The sequence below is a fragment of the Notechis scutatus genome, chromosome 16 (assembly GCF_049901735.1).
Source record: "Notechis scutatus isolate UNSWTSFEM ecotype Mainland chromosome 16, rNotScu1.2, whole genome shotgun sequence".
In the NCBI taxonomy this organism is placed as follows: Eukaryota; Metazoa; Chordata; class Lepidosauria; order Squamata; family Elapidae; genus Notechis; species Notechis scutatus.
The window spans coordinates 3,067,245-3,088,748 of NC_142024.1; the positions used below are offsets into that span (position 1 = coordinate 3,067,245).

The window sequence follows — 21,504 nt, forward strand, 5'->3', positions numbered from 1 at the left end:
GACCTATCACCTATCACCTATATATCTATCATGTCTCTCTCTCTCCGTACCTACCTAACTATTTACCTATCAATCTATCTATCTATCATCTATCAATCAATCTATCAATGTATCTATCATCTATCTATCATCTATCACAAGGGTCTTCAAACTTGGCAAGTTTAAGACTTGTGGATTTCAACTCCCAGAATCCCTGAGCTAACATGACTGGAGGAGGAATTCTGGGAGTTGGAAGTCCACAAGTCTTAAAGCTGTCAAGTTTGAAGACTCCTGGTCTAACCTATCAAAGAGAAGGATCACAGCTAACCCTGGCAGATTTCTAAAAAGTTAAGCAAGTGCTAGGCTTGGTTGGGAGATCACCAGAAGATCCCAGAGCAGTGGATTAGACTGAAAAAAAAATCAGAAAAATAATTTAAAGGAGGACATGAAACCCACTTCCATGTTACCACCAAGGAAACTACCCAACGAGTCTGTAAATTCTGTAATGCTTGACTCGAGAAAGACTTTATAACCTTCCAGTGACAACTTCTAGCCAACCGTGGTTGAACTCAAAAAGCTAATCAAGATTGAACTTGATACTCTAGGCCAGAGGCGGAAAGCCACCGAAATCTGAAGGCGGTAGGATCCTAAATATAGTACAAGGTTCAGGAACAGAAATAAGGCAGTTTGGGAGCTTGTCTCATGCTTTCCAATTGCAATAATTACCTACATTTCTGAGCACTGCAGTTTCACCACACTGGGTTGTAGCCCTCCCTCTTCCAGTATTAGAGCCAGCAGCTTTGGCACAGTCAAAGAAAAAAAAGATAAAGAAGAGGAAAAGGAAAGATAAAGAAGAGAAAAAGGAAAGATAAGGAAGAGGAAAGGAAAGGAAGGAGAGAGAGGAAAGGAAGGAGAGAGAGAGAAGACGAACGGAAGGAGAGAAAGGGAAGAGGAAAGGAAGGAGAGAGAGAAGAAAGGAAGGAGAGAGAAAAAGAAAGGAAGGAGAGAGAGAAGAGGAAAGGAAGGAGAGAGAGAAGAGGAAAGCAAGGAGAGAGAAGAAGAAAGGGAGGAGAGAGAGAGGAAAGGAAGGAGAGAGAAAAAGAAAGGAAGGAGAGAGAGAGAAGAGGAAAGGAAGGAGAGAGAAGAAGAAAGGGAGGAGAGAGAAAAGAGGAAAGGAAGGAGAGAAGAAGAGGAAAGGAAGGAGAGAGAGAAGAGGAAAGGAGAGAGAGAAGAGAGAAGGAAGGAAGGAGGAAAGGAAGGAGAAAAGAAAGGAAAGAGAGAGAGGAAGGAAGAGAAAGAAGGAGAGAGAAAGAGGAAGGAAAAGGAAGGAAGAGAGAGAAGAGAAAAGGAGAGAGAAGGAAGAGGAAAAAGAAAGGAGAGAGGAGAAGGAAAGGAAGAGAGAAAAGAGGAAAGGGAGGAAGAGAGAGAGAAGAGGAATGGACAATCGGGGGTGGACCTGGAAAAGTGGGCTCACCCATCCAGATTGTGACTAAAAAATGCATCCAACCAGAAAGAAACTAACCATTGTGGCTTAGCATTACTCTCAACCCTGGCCATGATGGTTAGCCCTGAAGAGAAACGCAGAATGGCAGAGTTGGAAGGGACCTTGCTCAGGCAGGAAACTCTACCTATCATTTCTTCCCTCTACCCTGCATGTTGGCCAAAGTACATTCAAAGATGGGTCAATACAGAGAAGGGGGAGGTGGAAACCCACCACCCAGTTGAATCTAATCCACGTTGTGAAATTGGGTTGGATTTCCCCCTCCCCAATTAAGTTTCCCCTTGAGCCTCGCCAAGCCACTATGTCCGGGTCTCGGATTTAAAAATTTTTAAAAAAGAACCAGCATTCTTGTTTTTTCTCTCTGGCTCTAATCCCGGCTCTTCAGCTGCCACTTCCTTTCCATCAAAGGGCCGCCTTAGGGGAGATTTTCCAGCTTGTAAATCGGTGGCCTTCTCACCCCCAGAGCTTTCTCTGATCCAGAGAGAGAATTGCTTATTATTATTATTATTATTTTTAAAGCCCCATCTAGGGACAGGGGCAGCTGCCTTATCAGCCCAGAGGGCTTTGCTTTGGCCTTCCAATGGTACAATTAGAGGCCTCCTTAATGGACCTCCGATTTCACTGAATTAACTCTGACGGGCTGGGAACATTTCTCTTTTAAATGATGCAGAGAGACAGAGGTGGGGATTCAGCCGGTTCTGATCAGTTCTGGAGAACCGGGAGCGGAAAATTTGAGTCGTTCAGAGAACCAGCCAACCCCATCTCTTCTCTGCCTCCCATTGAGTCCCAGCTGATCGGCTGAGTCTTCTTTTGTTGCCCTTAGCTGAGACTTTCAAGAAGAGATTGGACTGCCATTTGTCAGAAGATAGATAGATAGATGATAGATAGATAGATAGATAGATAGATAGATAGATAGATAGATAGATAGATAGATACAGATAACCGATATAGATAGATAGATAGATAGATAGATAGATAGATAGATAGATAGACAGACAGATAGATACAGATAACCGATATAGATAAATAGATAGATAGATAGATAGATAGATAGATAGATAGACAGACAGACAGATAGCCGATATAGATAAATAGATAGATAGAGATAGATAGAGATAACCGATAAATAGAGAGATAGAGAGATAGACAGACAGACAGACAGATATAGATAGATAGATAGATAGATAGATAGATAGATAGATAGATAGATAGATAGATAGATAGATAGATAGATATAGGTAGGTAGATGATAGATAAGATGATAGATAGATAGATAGATAGATAGATAGATAGATAGATAGATAGATAGATAGATAGATAGAGATAATCGATAGATAGATAAATAGAGAGAGAGAGAGATACAGATAACAGATAGGTAGATAGATAGATAGATAGGTAGGTAGGTAGGTAGATGATAGATAGATATAGATAATCGATAGATAAATAGAGAGAGAGAGAGAGAGAGATACAGATAACCGATAGATAGATAGATAGATAGATAGATAGATAGATAGATAGATAGATAGATAGATACAGATAACCGATATAGATAAATAGATAGATAGAGATAGATACAGATAACCGATAGATAGATAGATAGATAGATAGATAGATAGATAGGTAGATAGGTAGATAGATGATAGATAGATAGATAGATAGATAGATAGATAGATAGATAGATAGGTAGATAGGTAGATAGATAGGTAGATAGATAGAAAATAGATAGGGGGCGTGCATAAGCGCACCAACGTGCCTACCGTCCCTGTCCTATTGTTTCTCCTATTCTTTTATTTTTCTTATATGTAACCATTTCATGTATTCACAACTATGTATACATTTATACTTATTATCTTGTAAACAATTGGCAAATCAAATAAATAAATAAAATAAATAAATAAACAGATGGATGGATGGATGAAGACAGACAGACTGACTGACTGAGGCTGTGTTGCCCCAAACCAGGAGGGATCTGATCGCGCTTTTTCAGACATCACTGAATTAAAAGACAGGCTTTAGCCGGGGCTTTTCGGGGTGGGCGTGGGGGGGTGGTGGTGTCATCCCACCACCCTTCAATCCCCAACCCATAATCCTGATTCCCCCCACCCGCCCTCCTGATAGAGGGGTCCCACGCCTCCGTCTCCCCCGTCCCCCACTAGACAGAGAGCGCCCGCGTGGAGCTCGATAGCCCGTCTGGAGCGGCGGGCGCCCGGTAGGAGAAGCCGCGGGCCGCCTCCGGTCGCAGAACAAAGCCGGGTGGGCTGGGAGGGGGCGTGGCCCGGCAAGGAGGGGGCGTGGCTCCTGGCCCAGGACTCTCCTTCGCTTAGCGGGCGCCTCCTTTTCTCTCTCTCTCTCTCTCTCTCTCGGGCTGGATCTCCTCCTGCGCGATCGGCGGGCGCTCTTGGCTCGTGTGTCCGAGACAAAGGCTGCCTCGGCGGCGGGCCCTGGAGGCGGGGGAGAACCGGGCCTAGCCGGGCCTCTCCTTCCCCCGCTGCCCATGGCTTCAACCCAGCGAGCCAGCCCGGCCTCTCCTCTCCTTTTGGCAGCCGCGATCGGGGCACAGGTGAGTGGCTTCCACCCCCCCCCCACCACCCCCCGGGTTTAAATCACAGTCGCCTCTCGGAGGATATTCGGGGAGGGGGTTTTAGTGGGAGAAGGTGCGTTCCCACGACTCGCGAAACCCCCGTGTCCATCCTTCGGGTGTGCGTCTCTTGTGGACCACCAGCGCCCCTTTCTTACGTGTCCAGAAATCCGGTCTATAAAAGCTAACTTGCTTTAGAGTCGTGGGGGACGGGGGAATGGGAGGGGAGAGGGCTTAAATCTGTCATCCTTAAATTCTCCTTTCCTTCCTTCCTTTCCTTTCCTTTCCTTTCCTTTCCTTTCCTTTCCTTTCCTTTCCTTTCCTTTCTTTCCTTTCCTTTCCTTCCTTCCCTTCCCTTCCCTTCCCTTTTCTCTTCCCTTCCCTTCTCTCCTCTTCTCTTCTCCAGCCTGGCTCCCCCTTGATTCAATCTGAGCCGATATTTCATTCCTGAGCCACCAAATTAAGATTCAGGATTCGCCCTCTTGTCTTCCTGTCCCGTGCTAAATGCTCTATTTTTTTCTCCTCTCCACCAGGCTGTGCCTTCCTTTTGTGAGATCCTCTGTACCGGCCACCAAGAGTAAGTAAACTTGAAGTATCTCCTTGGAGTAGTACAGGCAGTCCTTGACTTTCGACCACAACTGAGCCACAAAATCTCTGTTGTTAACCGAGACGTTGGTTTAAAAGCGAGTTTTGCCCTGTGATACGGCCTTTCTTGCCACCGTTGTTAAATGAATCACTTCGGTTGTTAAGTCAGTCATGTGGCTGTTAAAGTGATTCCGGTTTCCCCATTGACTCCCTCCTTCTCTGCCGTCTCCTTCTTCTTCTGTTGCCCTCCATCGTTCCCAGCATTTGGCTCTTCTTCTCCAGGGAGTCCTTCCTTCCCATGAGGTGGCCAAAGTCTTTGAGTTTCCTCTTCAGGATCCGGCCTTCTAAAGAGCAGTCAAGAGGTTGGTCTCCTCTAGGACCGACCGTTTGGATGGCCTTGCGGTCTAAGGGACTCGCAGGAGTCTTCTCCTCCGGCCACAGAGTTCAAAGGCCTCCATTCTTGGGCGCTCAGCCTTTCAGCCTTCCAAGTTAGTCACTTCCAAACTGGAAGTGACAAAATCGGCTTACCTTTTTTTCTGTTTGTTGTGGGTGTGAGTCGGCTGGATCAGTTTTCTTACCTGAGTGTGTGTGTGTGTGTGTATGAACCGGATCAAGTGATTGATTCGTGACCGGTGACTTCCTTCTCTTGCAGATGTTCCGAAAAAGGGACCAGTTGGACCAGCTTGTGGTACGTTTGGTAAGTTGTATTTTTTTTTTCCCCCTTATTGTTCCTTGAAGCATCTTTCGTTTGAGCAACAGCTCGTCCCAATTCAAACCCAGTCCTGGATGTCTCTCAGAGTGCGCTAAAACCAGAGGTGGCCTTCAGCCGGTTCTGACCAGTTCTGGAGAACCGGTAGCGGAAATTTTGAGTTGTTCGGAGAACCGGCCAATCCCACCTCTGACTGGGCCCGCCGACCCCATCTCTTCTCTGCCTCCCACACCCACGAGGGCCACACAAGATGCCACCACCACACTTCCACGTAGAAAGCAGACTCACACCCACACAGAAGATGAGACACGACCACAGACCAGAAGCCGCACTGCAGCTGCATCACTACCCGCTTCAAACCCCTCCGAGCCATACATGAAGCGAACTGACACCCACCATGAAGATGCGGCACGACCACGAACTCGAAGTCATACAGCAGGATCATAGCTCAGCAGCTCAAATCCCCCAGCAACTAAGACTAACCTGAGCACAACCAAGCCCCCACCTGAACAGAACACACCTCCAGCCAATCAGAACACGGCCAACCCCCCACCCAATCAGAACACAGCCAAGCCCCCACCCAATCAACTAGCAGTTAAAAGGAAGAAGCAGCTGCAAGCTCACATCACTCTGAGAAGCACAGAGCCGAAGACACAAGCCTGAAGATGATGAATGAGACTTCATCGAAACATTGCCTAGATACTTCCAATCTTACGCAGGAGAAAACCCGAATAACCAAAGATCCATACACACACACACACACACACACACACACACACACATATATATGTATGGTATTCAGCTTTGTTCGGGTATTTTCCCACATCATTATAGTTGTGCTTTTAAAGTTGTAGCAACGTTTCGGCAGAATCTCATCTGCCATTATCAGGCTTCTGTATTGTGTTCGTCTGTGAGTCAGACTTTTACAGTTGTTCAGCTGGATCAGACGAACACAATACAGAAGCCGGATGATGCCAGATGAGATTGCTACAACTTTAAAAGCACAACTAAAATGACGTGGGAAAATACCTGAACAAATATATATATATATATCCATGCCTGCCATGGGGTGTGTGTGACTCAGAGAAAGACACCAAATTAGTAGGTCAACATCCTGGGCTATCAGAAACTTGAGAAGCGTTGCCTCACCCAGAAAAAGTGGGTGGATCTTCCCTCTTTGCTGTGATTCAGATGGCCTGGTTTTGCTAGCGGAGAAGTCAAACATGGGTCAGGTCCTTCGACTCATTCTGACTTAGCTCTGGCGGGGATGTTTGGCATATTTGAGGATGAGGTCAGGTTTCCTCCTACTTCGCTCTGCTCCCGGGGAATTTTTGAGAATAAAAGAACCGAACTGGAATCGTTTTAAAGACGACGCAATGCTTTTTGCATTCAGCCTCTTAAATTTGCAGAAGCCACGTAAAGTTGGACTGGGTTCACACTTCCACGTTGCTGCCATCATGGGGAAAGCATTAAGGAAAGATTTAGGCAATGTTTTACCTAGAAATGTTAAATCCTTAACTTTCTGAGTACCCATTTTCTTTTCTTTTCTTTTCTTTTTTCTTTTGGCGATCTGCCTTCCTGCCCTATGAACGGATTGCTTATAATCATAGTGCAAAAGTTTTATGAGGTTTTCTTTCTTTTTTGTAGCAGGCAGTCAGGGCTATAATTGGTGTGGGGGAGAGACACGTGCGTACACACACACACACATACACACACACACAAATGCGTAAAAATTTTCTTTGCCTTCCTCCCTCTTTCCTGCTTTCACTCTTTCCTTCTCTCTTTTATCACTTCCCCCCTTCTTTTACCCTTTCTTCTTTCTTTCCTCCCTCCTTCCTGCTTTCTCTCTTCTTCCTTCCTTCCTCCCTCCCTCCCTTCCCTCTTTGCCTCCCTCCCTTTCTGCTTTCTCTCCTTCTCTCTTTTATTCCTTCCACCCCTCCCTCTTTTACCCTCCCTTCCTACTTTCTTTTCCCCCTCCTTCCTGGTTTCTCTCTTCTTCCTTCTTTTTCTCTTAGCCTTCCTCTCTCCTACTTTTTCTCCTTACTTCTCTTTTATCCCTTCCTCCCTCCCTCCCTCCCTCTTTTACCCTTCCCTTTCCTCCCCCTTCCTGCTTTCCTTCCTTCCTTTTCTCTTTGCCTTCCTCCCTCTCTCCTATTTTCTCTCCTTCCTTCTCTTTTATCCTTTCCCTCTCCTCTTTTACCCTTCCATTCTTCCTTTCCTCCCTCCCTCCCTCCCTTCCTTCCTTCCTTTCCTTCCTTCGCTCTTTGCCTTCCTCCCTCTCTCCTATTTTCTCTCCTTCCTTCTCTTTTATCCCTTCCCTCCCTCTTTTACCCTTCCATTCTTCCTTTCCTCCCTCCCTCCCTCCTTCCTTCCTTCCTTTCCTTCCTTCGCTCTTTGCCTTCCTCCCTCTCTCCTATTTTCTCTCCTTCCTTCTCTTTTATCCCTTCCCTCCCTCTTTTACCCTTCCATTCTTCCTTTCCTCCTTCCTTCCTTCCTTCCTTCCTTCCTTCCTTCCTTCCTTCCTTCCTTCCTTCCTTCCTTCCTTCCTTCCTTCCTTTCCTTCCTTCGCTCTTTGCCTTCCTCCCTCTCTCCTATTTTCTCTCCCTTCCTTCTCTTTTATCCCTTCCCTCCCTCTTTTTACCCTTCCATTCTTCCTTTCTTCCTTCCTTCCTTCCTTCCTTCCTTCCTTCCTTCCTTCCTTCCTTCCTTCCTTCCTTCCTTCGCTCTTTGCCTTCCTCCCTCTCTCCTGCTTTCTCTCCTTCCTACCTTCCTCCCATCTTTTTATCCCTCCCTCCCTCCTTGAAATCCCACTCACTGACTTTTCCCCTTTTCTCCCCACAAGGCTTATCCTGCTCACGGTGTTTGTGCTCCTGATGTGCGGGATCGGAGCCAGCTGTGCCAAGTTCTGCTGCCGCACCAAGCACCCCCTGCGCCAAACCTTCCCGCCCCGGGCACACGACCTCACCGTCATCCCCCTGGAGCACGACAGCACCGCCCACAGCACCGTCACCTGTAAGTAAACCACGATGGGCTTCTCTTTTTCTGGGCCTTCTCTAAAAATCCCGGAGTTTTAGGCGTGATTTGTGGGGACCATCCTCCACGGCCACGGGAGCAGAATCCGGGTGCTTGGCCACCGTCTCATATTTATGACTGTCGCAGCGTCAGCGGGGCCCACGCAATTCCCCTTTTGCGACCTTCTGACCAGCCGAGTCAGCAGGGAAGGCAGGTTCATTTAACAATCGGTGCGACTAACCATTAACCACTGTAATGATTTGCTTAGCAACGGATATGTTTCACTCAATTGTCATAAGCTGAGAACGATCTCTATTGCTTTATCTATTCTTCTCGTTTTCAGCTTTTATTCTTGCAAGCTGCCCGGAGTCCCTAAGAGGGAATTGGACATTTTCTTAAATTTAAATAGAGTAGAGTAGAGTAGAGTAGAGTAGAGTAGAGTAGAGTAGAGTAGAATAGAATTTAGAATAGAATAGAATAGAATAGAATAGAATAGAATAGAATAGAATAGAATAGAATTCTTTTATTGGCCAAGTGGGATTGGACACACAAGGAATTTGTCTTGGTGCAAATGCTCTCAGTGTCCATAAAGGAAAATAAAGAGTCAAGAATCATCACGTGCAACACTTAATAATAGTCATAGGGTACAATAAGCCATCAAATCATACTAGGAAGCAGTCAATATAAATCGTAAGGATGCAAGCGACAAAGTTACAGTCCTATGGTCACAAGTGAGAGGGGAGGGGTGATAAGGAGTGATGAGAAGGTTAATAGTAATAGTAGTGCAGACTTTGTAAATAGTTGGACAGTGTGGAGGGAATTCTTTGTTTAGCAGAGTGATGGCGTTCGGGGGAAAAACTGTCCTTGTGTCTAGTTGTTCTGGTGTGCAGGGCTCTATAGTGTCCTTTTGAGGGTAGGAGTTGAAACAGTTTATGTCCAGGATGTGAGGGGTCTGTAAATATTTTCACAGCCCTCTTTTTGACTCATGCAGTATACAGGTCCTTGATTGAAGGCAAGTTGGTAGTAATTGTTTTTTTCTGCAGTCCTAATTATCCTCTAAAGTCTGTGTCTGCCTTGTTGGGTTGCAGAACCAAAGCAGACAGTTATAGAGGTGCAGATGACAGACTCAATCTATTATTATTATTATTATTATTATTTAAAAAAAACATTACAGGACAGCCTAATGTTCTGCTTCGTTTTTTTGACAGCCTACAGCTCTCTCCAGTACCCTCCCAACGTCTCCCTGCCTTTTGGAGACCCGGATAGGAATACCACCTGCCCTCCAGCCTACAGCCTCTACGCCATAGAGATGCCCCCCTCTTACGACGAGGCCATCCAGATGTCCAAGCCTCACACCGAGACTCTGTCAGTGGGCCAGAAACCAGAGAGCGGAGCCTGTGAACCAGCAGCCTCGCCCAAGTTGCCCGAATCATCCCCAAACTGCCCCATGGAGGGGCAAGAGAACACGGGGGACGCCTCTACGTCCTCCCCCGAGCAGTCGTAGTGGGGGTCTCTTCGATAGGGGAACGAGAGAATATGGACCTAAGTCACGGGCAGAGGAGGGAAATTTGTATCCTCTGGACTGGGATCTAGCATCTCCTGCCACTTCTGAGTACCGTTGGGACTTTTCGAGGCGATGGAAAGAAGATCCTTGCCTCCCGCGTCTGAATTTTCCAAGGTGAAAACTAACGAGCCTCCCTCCGCCCCCACCTTAGAGGTTCAGCTGCCTTGAGTGCATTGGATGAGCAGAAAATGGCCTTTTTCACCCTTATAAACCGTTGCAGCATTCGGCCGCTGGACTTAAAAGGGGTCTGCATCCTGCCGTCGGGAGGGGTGAAATGAAAAAAAACAAAAAACGAGAGCCAGTACAGATTAATCTCTCTTTCTTCTGGGAAGACTGGATTTTCTAGCAAATTGCTGAAAGATGGGATTCGTTGCTATGTAACGGCCAAGCTTGGACCCAGAGCCCTTTTTAAAAAAATAAAATGAAATCCCTACTTCTGCTTTCGATAGACTGAGAAAATGTTTTCACGATACCAAGGTTGGAAACTTTTGTCACGTTTTGAATCCTCAATCCAGACCAGAATATCGTTTCTCGGTTCCTGCGGGTCTCCGAGGACAGGTTGCTGTGTCCAACTGGAATGTGAACTTTGGAATGTGATGCTGTGTCCAACTGGAATGTGAACTTCGCGTTGGGAGATTTGGAGTTCTTCCTGTGGATTTATAGGACAGTGCCATCTTTTCGCCAAGAAGCCCTTGTTGTATTTTGAATCTAGCAATATTCTGCTTGGACCACGAAGCATTTTGTATTTTAGGTATTCGTCTTAAAAAATGTTTATGTTTATCTCCCCCCCTTCTCTCTGTGTATCTGTTGTAAATAGAAGGTCAACATATTGGGAGAATGCTTATATAAATACGCCCCTGAATAGTCGTCGTCCCCCCATTGGCAGAAATTTGGGGACGAATCTGAAATAGTCTCCAATATCCGTCACCTTTAGGGAACATGTTTGTTTTGCTGTGTAGTTTTCTATTTCGGGGTCTTCCAACTTCACAGCTTTAAGACTTGTGGATTTCAACTCCCAGAATTCCTCCTCCAGTCCATGTTAGCTCGGGGATTCTGGGAGTTGAAGTCTTAAAAGTTGCCAAGTTTGAAGACCCTTGTTCTATTTGAATTATTCCTTGCCTCTGGAGCACCCCTGTTTTGCAACAGAGGGAGTCCTCAACTTACGACCACAACTGAGCCCAACATTTGCATGGCCAAGCGAGGCATCGGGTTAAACGAACTATGTCTGTTTTAGTAGCTGCCTTAAAAAGTGGGGGAGGAAGGAAATCTGGAAGAGCAGTGCAGCAGTTTGGAAGCGAAAGTACATTCCAACTCTTCTCTTTAAAAGAGTGTAACTAAAATACCAGAGTTTTTGCCCACGAATATATTTAATTGGAGAATCTGATTTATGACACACCCAACCCAGGGGGGGGGGGGAACAGGGTCACAGGGGACTGTAAATGATGTAGGCCAGAGTTGGCTTCATACAGGGCAGGGCCAGTATGTCGCCTGTAATGGATCCTTTGAAGTTTTTTGAAGTTTGGCTCGAGAATCGTGATTTAATTAGGGCGATTGCTGGAATCCTGACAAAAGACTCTTGCTGCGGACCAGGGCTGTGACTTTACGTGTTGTTATTTGCTGTCCAGGTTCTGCCACGGTCTCTTACCCCCTTCTTGGTATCGCCGGAGAAAGAGAAAGCAAGATAGGGGAGATGAAGCCGAAAAGTTTCTCGGAGGTCTTACTGAGTCAGTTTGAAGGATTCGCCCGTCATCATGGCCACAAATTCTAGGAAGGAAGGAAAAACAAAATCTAGAGCAAGAAGGTAGAAATGTCCTTTTTTTTAAACCCGTGTCCTTCCTTTCTTGCCTTCCTCCCCCCCCCAAAAAAAACATGTTGACAGAATGCCACAAAGGCTGGCCCTTAGCAGTAATTTTTCCACCCAGGACTCAGCTCTTCTGTTAGGCTAAGTGGAGACAAGAAGTTGGCCAGTTTGGTGGACCAAGGATGAAGTTCTGGAGGACATAGTTATGAACCGAAGGTGACCCAGATCCCTATGCTACCTTGCTTTGTTTCCATGGGGCGGAGAAAATTAAGTCCAAAACATGGTCATCACAAACTGTAACTTAAAGTCTAAACAAGCCAAACAAGTAATTAGTTTGGCAGGGCAGGAGCAAGAATTTCAGACTTGAAGGCATGGCAAAACTCACATGATTGGGAAGATGCCAGGAACACAGATAAGCCACGACAACACAAGATAAAATCATGTTTGCTCCAAACAGCCTGCCGCACTCAGCCTGCCTTTCTTATAAACTTTCTTCCCAGGCGTGGCTAATGGAGGGAATCGGGGCCCTTTCCTCCCCCGTAAGCCATGCAACCCACGTTGCTCCCTTCTTCCTTCCTCCCTGTGTGCCCTAGGATGCAGAGAGAGTGGGCCTGGTTCTTCATCTGAACTCCCTCTCCCTTGTTCTGCCCAGTCAGACCCAGTCAACTGTCCGGATTCAGACTCTGACAGGGGCATGACACAATACTGTCATTAGATGATCGCTTAGGCCAGGGTTTCCCAGCCTTGGCCAGTTTAAGTTAACATTGGACTTCAACTCCCAGAATTCCCCAGCCATCCTGATATGACCAATACCATTGTATACATGATGGACAATAGACAATAAAGGTTTTGAATTTATTTATGTAAGCATCTTTCCATGTAGGTCTCAGATAAATTGTCATTTATCCCACAAAATCAGCCCATGGTTCTACATCCATGTTAACCAACTCAAAAGTTAAAAGCGGTGTGAAATCAAACAGCAAAGAAGTCAAAAATCTACCACCCCCACCCAATTTGAAATCTCGGAATAAGCTTAAAGAGAGTAGGTGAAAATGTCCAGCCAATGGGTTTATTGCAAAATAAATAAATGTATTTTGCTGTGGTAGGTGGATCAGTTTCTATCCAGACGGCGCCTTCTAGTGGACAATTGGAGGCATGGCGGGCCTGTTTGCTTTGGTGCTTTCCCTATAATTTCCCAATTCCACCTTTTTAGCCTCAGCTTTTCGCCAGGCTGCAGGAGAACTCTGGCATTTGAACTCCAAGGCATCTCACGGGGGAGACTGTTCCTATCTTTGCATAAGATAAAAAACAGGCAGTTAATCAACTTGCTTATGGCAAACCTAGGCAGAGGTTGTCACGGTTTCGTTTGTAACTCTTGTTTTTAAAAGTAAAGTCTACCAGTCCAGCTAAGTGCGGAGATGGAGCTGGAAGACGGAACTAAGTTTAAAAGGAAGGAACAGGTGCGCAGCATTAACAGTTTCGGCTGTATAACAAGCCAGCATCTAAATTCTTCCAGAGGAAGATATCCTGACAGGCAGCTTAGAGAAGTAAGAGCTTTTAATTTCAAACTAGGGGGTGCCAAGTATTTCTTCACAGTATTGTCATATGATTGCCTGAAAACTGCACACATGTATCCATATGATCTTCCATCCTTTATTCACCTGTTCAATGTTCAGAATTAGCACTTCCTTTTTTCCCTCCCTATCCTCTTTCCTTTCAGTGCCGAGACCTTTTAGACTGTTGACCTGCAGGCCAGGAATTGTCTTTATCTGTTCTGGGAGCCTTTGATAAATTAGTCTCGCTTTCCATAAATTAAAATCATTGCGCCCGTCTTGATTTATGTAAAACTGACTCGAAACTGTACGTTCTTCAAGGCAACCTTCTGGCTCATGTCATTGGATGGCAGCATTGGTGGTATTCAGTTTTTTTTACTACAGGTTCTGTGGGCGTGGCTTGGTGGGCGTGGCAGGGGAAGGATACTGCAAAATCTCCATCCTCTCCCCATGTCAACTCATAAAATATTTCTCTGGTCTTTTTAGAGTTGCAGTGCAGTAGCTTGCAAACTGAAACTGTATTCCATAAATGTTTTCAAAGATAGTAACTAGGAGACGGAAGTTTCTGCCTTGCAAAATTCTAACTGGAGAGCATGATTGATGACTCTGGGCTAGGGAGGTGTCCCATTGGAGAGTATGAATTACGATACACCCAGGCAGTGCTGGCACGTTAACTCCCAATAAATCCTTTTTTAAGTTTTTGGAAGTTTGGCTCGAGACTCATTATTTCAGAGGTGGGGTTTGCCGGTTCTCCGAACTACTCAAAATTTCCGCTACTGGTTCTCTAGAACTGGTCAGAACCGGCTGAATACCACCTCTGGATCAGGATGGGTAGGGATTATGCTTCCAGTACCTTCGTAGTCGATGGTCCCATCTCCGTCCTTGTCGGCTTCCTTCATCATGAGTTCAGCTTCGTGTTCGTTCAGCGGTTCTCCGGCGTTCATCAATACGTATCTAAAAAGGCAGAGAACACGAGAAGGCTTGAAGCCACCCCTTCTATCCTCTCCTTGGGCCACTGTGTCTGACTCCATCACTTACTTGAGCGTGTCCCACTCAATGTAGCCCTTGTGTTCTTTGTCAAAGACTTTAAAGGCGGCTCGGAGTTCCTCGTCCTGGTTTTTGGATTTCTCGTGGTAAATGCCCATCAACACCAGAAAGCCATCGCAGTTGAAGGTGCCTTTTTCTGGAGGAAAAAAAAGAGACAGAGGTCAATCAAATCTGCATAGACAGAGGGATAGAATCAAGATCACATGAAGTGTTAATACTGCTTTATAAGGCCACACTTGGAAGACTGCATCCATTTTTGGTCGCCACGATTTAAATAAAGATGTTGAGACGCTAGCAAGAACGCAGAGAAGAGCCACGAAGACAATTAGGGGATTGGAGGTTAAAACATACGAAGAACGGTCGCTGGAACTGGATATGTCTAGTTTGACGAAAAGAAGTACTTGGGAGGGACATGATTGTAGTCTTCCAATATCTCAGGGGTTCCCACAAAGAAGAGGGAGTCAAGCTATTCCCCAAAGCCCCTGATGATAAAACAAGAAGCAACGGATGGAAACTCATCAAGGAGAGAAGCAACTTAGAACTAAGGAGAAATTCTTGACAGCGAGAAAAACGAATCATGCCTCCAGAAGTTGTGAATGCTCCAACACTGGAAGTTTTTAATAAGCGATTGGATTTTATCTGAAGTGGTGTACAGTTTCCTGCCTAAGCAGGGGGTTGGACTAGAAGACCTCCAAGGTCCCTTCCAACTCCGTTATTCTATATTCTGGACTTGTTCCCGATCAACTTCATCTTGGGGCGGCTGCCATCTTTTTGCAGGCAGAGATAGGAGTCTTCCCCCAAAAGTTTGAGGACGCAGAAGGAGACAGGAGGGTCACCAGCAATGTCCTGAGGTCCCTGGGTGGAATAGAGAGGAATATGATGCCCACTTTTAAGGCTGTTACAGCTGATCTCAGTTATGGCTCACCTCAGAAAGTAAGAGAGGTCAGGAGGATGGGAGACCACCAGGAAATTTTGACTGGTCAACTGGAAGCCAAAGAAAACGAAACCCTCAGAAAACCACAATAATAAACTTTGGGTTAAAGTCACCGGGAGTTGAGCTTTGCTCAAAGGAGGTTTTAAACATGAATATCACTAAAATATCCCACATAACATTAGCAGAGCTCAGATTGATCAATCTTTCAGGAGAACTTCAGCTCAATAACTGCTTGCAAGGATTGGGGCCTTATTGCAATGTGATTTGTTTTTTAAATTATTTTAATATTAAAATCCAAAGTTCCCATTTTCTTTTAACACTGTTAAGTAAGTTGTCTATTTTTTTGTAACCCTTCAGCACCCAGGGACGTTTGTCATTTATTTTGCCTTCTGGGAAATTACGCTTTGGCTGATCTTCCTTAAAACATGGAAGGGACTCAATCTGCTTACAGTTTCCAGAAAGTTCTGTATTAGATGAAATTTGCATAAACCTCTTCAAAGAAGTCACAATTTGTCCTCAATGGGGAGTGGGGGGGGGAGAACCCCTTTTTCCCCTTCCAAAAGAAACTGTTTGCATAATCATTCATTTACAGCCAGGCTGTTGTGCCGTGTCAAGCTTGTAAATACAACTCCGGTGATGAGGGAGGAATGGAAGGAAATCAGCCAAAGAAACAAGCAATCCATTTCCTGAAACTAGGAAAGAAGGTCTTTCCTTGTGGGAGGGGGAAGGAAACCACATCAGAAGGATATGCAGGGCTCAGGAAGATGGGTCTTTGCGTATGGAACTCCTGAAAAATCCTAGCAAATAAGCCGTAACAGCCAGATTATCAGACAAGGATCAAGAGAACGGTGAAGGACACGAAATTCTGGAGGACACCAATGGTTCTTGCGGAACCTAAGGCAGCCCCTTGGGACGGCCGCCATCTTACTGTCTTTGTCGACATCCTTGGCCATGTTGGCGAGGTCTCGCTTGGTGGGGTTGATGCCGATCAAACTCATCAGGCTTTCCAAGTCGTCCGTCTTCACCAAGCCGTTCCCCTCTTCATCAAACATCTCAAAGATGCCTTTGTATTCGGTGATCTGCTCCGGGGTTAGAGTTCCTGCCTGCGGCGGGAAGAAAGCCAGCGTGAACATTAGACAAGGGCAGAGTAGACTTTGGGTTGGCTGAGATGCTGCTTCTCCTAGGGGGTCAATTGTGGCACTTGGAGATGAGAAGAAAAGAAGATTTAAAGAAGGAACTTCCAGAAGGCTAAAAAAAAATTAAGGGTCCCTCTGATCTCCAGTGGAGATCGAAAGGAATGGAGCAGCCACAAAGGAGGTCTCATCAGTGGGCAACACTTAACAGAGAGGATCTGGAACATATCCTGTCAGGGTTCCGACGGATGCCCTAATTAATTCATGAGCCTCGAGCCAAGTTTCAAAAGAAATCCAATTATTTATTAGGAGCAAAATGTCAGGCATTTTTCCCAAGTGCAGTCGGCTCTGCCTTACGTAATTGACTGCCCACCTATGACCCTGTTTCCCCCCCCCCTCCTCCCAGGGTGTGTCATAAATCACATTCTCCAACCGAAGCACATCGATGGAACCCTGACACACCCATCCTATCGAACTTAGTAGGATGGGCAGATGCCCTACAGAAGAGGTGGCCCCACAAGAAACCCAACCCTGTGCCCTGTAGGGCTTTCAAAGTGATAACCAGCACCTTGAATCACACCTGGACAGCGACTGGAAGCCAGTGCAATTCACACACCAATGATGTTACTCAGGTGAACTGCAGGGCGCCCGTTGGCTACTTGTTGCCAATGCATTCTGAACCAACCACAGTTCCTGGATGGTCTACAAGGGCAGCTCCACATAGAGCACATTGCAGTAATCCGAATGGGAAGTGATTAAGGCATGGGTGACTCTTGCGATCACTGATCTACTTAAAAAAAAAAAAACATTCACAAGGTGACCCGAAATATAATAATTCCCATGTTTCCTCTGGGGAAGTAAAACAGATATCAAAAGTCGGAGAAGGAAATCATGCAAAACAGGTGGGATTACATTCTGCAAAAAAAAATGTAGGAGATTAAGCGTCCTTTATGTCTTATAATGTGTATGTGACCGTTCCCCTTGCCTATATACACCGCGATAGACTTTATTTTGGCAAATAGTAGAAAATGAATCATTTTCGATGGTCAGACGTAGCCTTTCCAGCCCTACTGCCAGTTCCACTCACTTGAGGAAAGTCGGTTTCTAGGATTATGAGAAAAATAAAAAAAATAAAAAATTCCCTTCTCGGCTTATTTTACTGACTCCGAAAGACGCCTGCCGAAGCATTGCCAATTCCCTGCATTTTTAAATCAAAATTAAAAGTGTGTGCTTCACACAACGCACACCAAAATGCCCCTTACTAAAATGCAGGGAAAATACATTTTGAAATTTAGGAAATTTAGCAAAACAATCACTTTATCCCCCTTTCCGAAACTATTGTGATTTTTCTCTTTTAGAATTCAAATGCACACGTCTAGCCTTTTTATTCATGCCGGTATTCACCAATTTTCCAAACGGCTGCAATTTTTTAAAATCCATTTTTTTTTATCCCTTCTTTCCTGCACCTTTTCTCTTACTCGTCATCTTTTCCTTTCTTGAGGTGTCAAATCAAACATTTACTATGGTTACAGAGTCATAATAAACATCTGCAATAGTTAAGCCAACTCAAACAAGTTTTCAGACTCCGGGACCGGAGGAATTTCAATACAGAGGCACAGAACGATACAACCTGTTCGTTTGGGATAAGCAACACTTATAAACCAGGACATTTTTCTGCAAAAGATGAATAAAAACTACCTGGGATTCTCTTAGAGAGATCCCCACGAAAGAGGATCCTATGGCAAAAGAGCTCCACTCAGCCATCCAGCCAAGGATAGATGAAGGGAAATATTTTTTGCAGAGGTTTCTCTTCCAGCTGTTTTAGAATGTTGTAGTTAGGGGTAAAATCTCATTTTTAAAAAAAAAAAATCTGCCAATTGATTGGAAATAGAGCAAACGGGAAACTAGAGACCCACAAACTGCAGAGCAGCTTGAGGTTCCTATCCCGAGAGAAAGTTTTTTTAACATTTATACGCGGTTAGAAACTTACCATTTTCTTGGTATTTTCCGCCCTGGATGGCACCCTTCAGCTAACTGGTGGTGGGATAGGACATGCGGGCAGAAATGGTGGGGAAGCTATTCATTTGTACGGTTAAGGAGAGAGTGCAGGAGTCTTTAATCCCAGGGGAGGAAGGATATTGGTAGCCTTTTATGGGAATGAAAGGTGGAGGGTCCTATTTATGGGGGAAGAATTTGTCTTAATGCCACTGCTAAGCCTTGAAGAAGGTCTTGCATTGAAATGGTGCATCTGCTTTGCTTGGGGCGGAAAACTGGAGCTCTCTGGGCAGATGGCAAAACGACTTCCTTCCTTCCTTCCTTCCTTCCTTCTTTCCTTCCTTCCTTCCTTCCTTCCTTCCTTCCTTCCTTCCTTCCTTCCTTCCTTCCTTCTGACTTCCATTTCCTTTCTTCCCACCCTCATTTCAATTTCCTTCTTTCTCATTTCCTTCTTTCCCCCTTTCTCACCTTTTCATTTCATTCCCTCCCTCCCTTCCTTCCCACCTTCTCATTTCTATTTCCTCACTCCCCCTCTCTCTCTCCCCCTGCCTCCTTCCCTTCCTTCCCACCTGATTTCCATTTCCTTTCTTCCCAACCTCATTTCAATTTCCTTCCTTCTCATTTCCATTTCCTCCTTCCCTTCTTCCCTTCCTTTCCATTTCCATTTTCTCCCTCCCTTCCTTTCTCCCTCCCTGAAGGACTTCAAGCTGCAGTGCCTCCACCAGTGGGGGAAAAAAAAGACAGATGTTGCCAAAGGTTGGAGCATCTGCAAACTTCAGCCCAGAAACTGGTCTGAAACTGCAGACTTGGTCCCAAAGGTGGGTGATATTTCTCCCCGTTCTCCAGGGATAGAGAGAGAGAAAAATATATATATAGATAGTCTTTGATTTAGCATCACAATCGAACCCCAAAGTCCCACCCATTTCATCTGTGGCCCTGACAACCGAGTCTCTTCTCCCTTCTCCCCCCCAAATGTGAAGCGTGACCCCCCTCATAACGGAGGCCAAATGAAGCAGAGAAAAGGTTGGGTTTTAAACGACCCTGCCATCGAGACATCCACCCGCACACACACACACACACACAGATTGCAAAAAAATAATAATAATCTCCAGGGAAGGTGGGCTTCTTTCATGGCCGAAGCGACCAAAACGAAACACTATATGATGGCTGCCAGCCAGCCACCTGTTCTTGTCCCTAAACAAGAGTGAGCTGTAGACACCCACGCCACATGGCAAGAGGGTCCCTAGAGACCCCCGACTCCATCAATCGTGCACCAAATAAGGATATCTTTTTTGGAGCAAGTGTATTTTGAATATTCCCCTCCCCCCAAGGGCCTGGAAGCTGTGAAATAACCCCTGGAATACATCTATACCTGTATCTATATCTATCTATATCTATCTATATAAATCTTTCTATCTATCTATCTCTATCTCGATCTATATATCTAATCTATATATCTATATTATATCTATATATCTATATCTATCTTTGTATCTATCTATATTTCTATCTATATCTCTCTACCTCTATCTATCTATCTATCTATCTATCTATCTATCTATCTATCTTTCTATATTTATATCTATATATCTGTCTATATCTTTTTTCTATCTACCTCTATCTATCTATCTATCTATCTATCTATCTATCTATCTATCTATCTATCTATCTATCTATCTATCTATCTATCTATCTATCTAATCTACCTATATCTATCTATCTTTCTATATCATATAGATATAATCTATCTATATCTTTTTTCTATCTACATCTATCTATCTATCTATCTATCTATCTATATATCTACCTATCTATCTATCTTTCTATATTTATATCTATATATCTGTCTATATCTTTTTTCTATCTACCTCTATCTATCTATCTATCTATCTATCTATCTATCTATCTATCTATCTATCTATCTATATCTATATCTATCTATTTTCTATCATATAGATATAATCTATCTATATATCTACATCTATCTATCCATCTATCTATCTATCTATATATATCTACCTATATCTATCTATCTTTCTATATTTATATATATATCTATCTATATCTTTTCTATCTCTCTATTTCTATCTATCTATCTATCTATCTATCTATCTATCTATCTATCTATCTATATCTACCTATATCTATCTATCTATCTATCTATCTATCTATCTATCTATCTATCTATCTATCTATCTATCTATCTATCTATCTATCTATCTATCTATCTATCTATCTCAGTGATTAAAGATGCTTTCAGAGTAGGAATCTGAAAAGTGATTGGCTTGATTTCTTTCCAATGTCCCGGGGGAGCCTGCCATACAGGCAGTCCTCGACTTATGACTGCCGTTGAGCCCAACGTTTCTGTTGCTGAGCGAGATGTTTGTTGAGTGAGGTTTGTCCCATTTTACGGCCGCGTAAAATGGGACAAACCCGAAGTGTGGATGCTTGTGTGTTTTGAGGGGGCAGGGAATTTTGGCAGGTGGGGAGGTGTTTGGGGATTGTCATGTGTGTGTGCATGTTGGGTGTTATGTGAATTTTGTTGTATGTGTTTACTATGTATATACGTACAATGACAATTATTATTATTATTATTATTATTATTATTATTATTATTATTATTAATTAGTGAGGAAGGAGGAGGGAGCACCCAACGGCCTCGTATCATCATCTCTCTTCCGTTCCCTTTCAGAGAAGGGTTGTGCAAAGGAGAAAATAAAGAAAATGAAAGCTAGCAAAGAGACTGAGGAGTCCAATAGAAGGACTTTGTAGCTCAGGGTTGAAAGGAGGGGTTTGTTTCCTTGAAGACGTTTCATTACCCAACTAGGGAACATCATCAGGGCTACAAGAAATGTCCGCAAGAAAACAACCAAGCTCAGAGAGCACCCAAGCACCTGGGAGCCCACCCCTTTCTCCCCCCACCCCCTTAGTCTTTTAAGAAACTGTTGACGGTGATGGAATTACAGAATAACAGAGCTGGAAGGGAACTTTGAGGCCTTCTAGTCCAACCCCCTGCACAAGCAGGAGGCTGTCTACAATCCGGACAAGTGGCTGTCCAATCTCTTCTTTAAAAACCTCCAGGGATGGAGGGCCCCCAAGTTCTGGAGGCAATA

The 21,504-nt window shown here is 44.6% G+C and overlaps 2 protein-coding genes, 1 long non-coding RNA gene and 1 pseudogene across 3 annotated transcripts; 2 read left to right on the plus strand and 2 right to left on the minus strand.

The window, feature by feature from the left end:
* The first annotated feature begins 3,782 nt into the window (after window positions 1–3,782).
* TMEM52 (transmembrane protein 52) lies at window positions 3,783–10,714 on the plus strand. Its single transcript, XM_026681604.2, has 5 exons — window positions 3,783–4,040; window positions 4,592–4,635; window positions 5,296–5,340; window positions 8,195–8,364; window positions 9,573–10,714. Exons 1-5 carry the CDS (start codon window positions 3,975–3,977, stop codon window positions 9,866–9,868), a joined length of 621 nt encoding a protein of 206 aa, XP_026537389.2. The 5' UTR covers window positions 3,783–3,974; the 3' UTR covers window positions 9,869–10,714.
* A 562-nt stretch (window positions 10,715–11,276) lies between these two features.
* On the minus strand, window positions 11,277–18,521 carry CALML6 (calmodulin like 6). Its single transcript, XM_026681605.2, has 5 exons — window positions 18,387–18,521; window positions 16,192–16,366; window positions 14,321–14,465; window positions 14,136–14,236; window positions 11,277–11,692 (listed from the first exon to the last, which is right to left on the minus strand). The coding sequence occupies exons 1-5, from the start codon at window positions 18,387–18,389 to the stop codon at window positions 11,646–11,648; spliced, it is 471 nt and encodes a 156-aa protein (XP_026537390.1). The 5' UTR covers window positions 18,390–18,521; the 3' UTR covers window positions 11,277–11,645.
* LOC148129389 (uncharacterized) lies at window positions 15,255–15,851 on the minus strand. The gene is made up of 2 exons (XR_015745508.1): window positions 15,713–15,851; window positions 15,255–15,313 (listed from the first exon to the last, which is right to left on the minus strand). It is a non-coding gene; the product is annotated as an uncharacterized LOC148129389 (long non-coding RNA).
* A 1,496-nt stretch (window positions 18,522–20,017) lies between the features above and the next one.
* Window positions 20,018–20,635, plus strand: LOC148129390 (uncharacterized; annotated as a pseudogene).
* Window positions 20,636–21,504: the final 869 nt, after the last annotated feature.

What these genes read in the sequence shown, in the direction of transcription:
- TMEM52 (XM_026681604.2), top strand. Translation starts at nt 3,975, where the DNA reads ATGGCTTCAACCCAGCGAGCCAGCCCGGCCTCTCCTCTCCTTTTGGCA. An exon ending in CTCTGTACCGGCCACCAAGA is followed by an intron (nt 4,636 to 5,295) that starts GTAAGTAAACTT and finishes CTTCTCTTGCAG; the next exon opens with ATGTTCCGAAAAAGGGACCA. An exon ending in ACCAGCTTGTGGTACGTTTG is followed by an intron (nt 5,341 to 8,194) that starts GTAAGTTGTATT and finishes TCTCCCCACAAG; the next exon opens with GCTTATCCTGCTCACGGTGT.
- CALML6 (XM_026681605.2), bottom strand. An exon ending in ATTGAGTGGGACACGCTCAA is followed by an intron (nt 14,237 to 14,320) that starts GTAAGTGATGGA and finishes CTGCCTTTTTAG; the next exon opens with ATACGTATTGATGAACGCCG. An exon ending in TGGGACCATCGACTACGAAG is followed by an intron (nt 11,693 to 14,135) that starts GTACTGGAAGCA and finishes CTTCCTTCCTAG; the next exon opens with AATTTGTGGCCATGATGACG.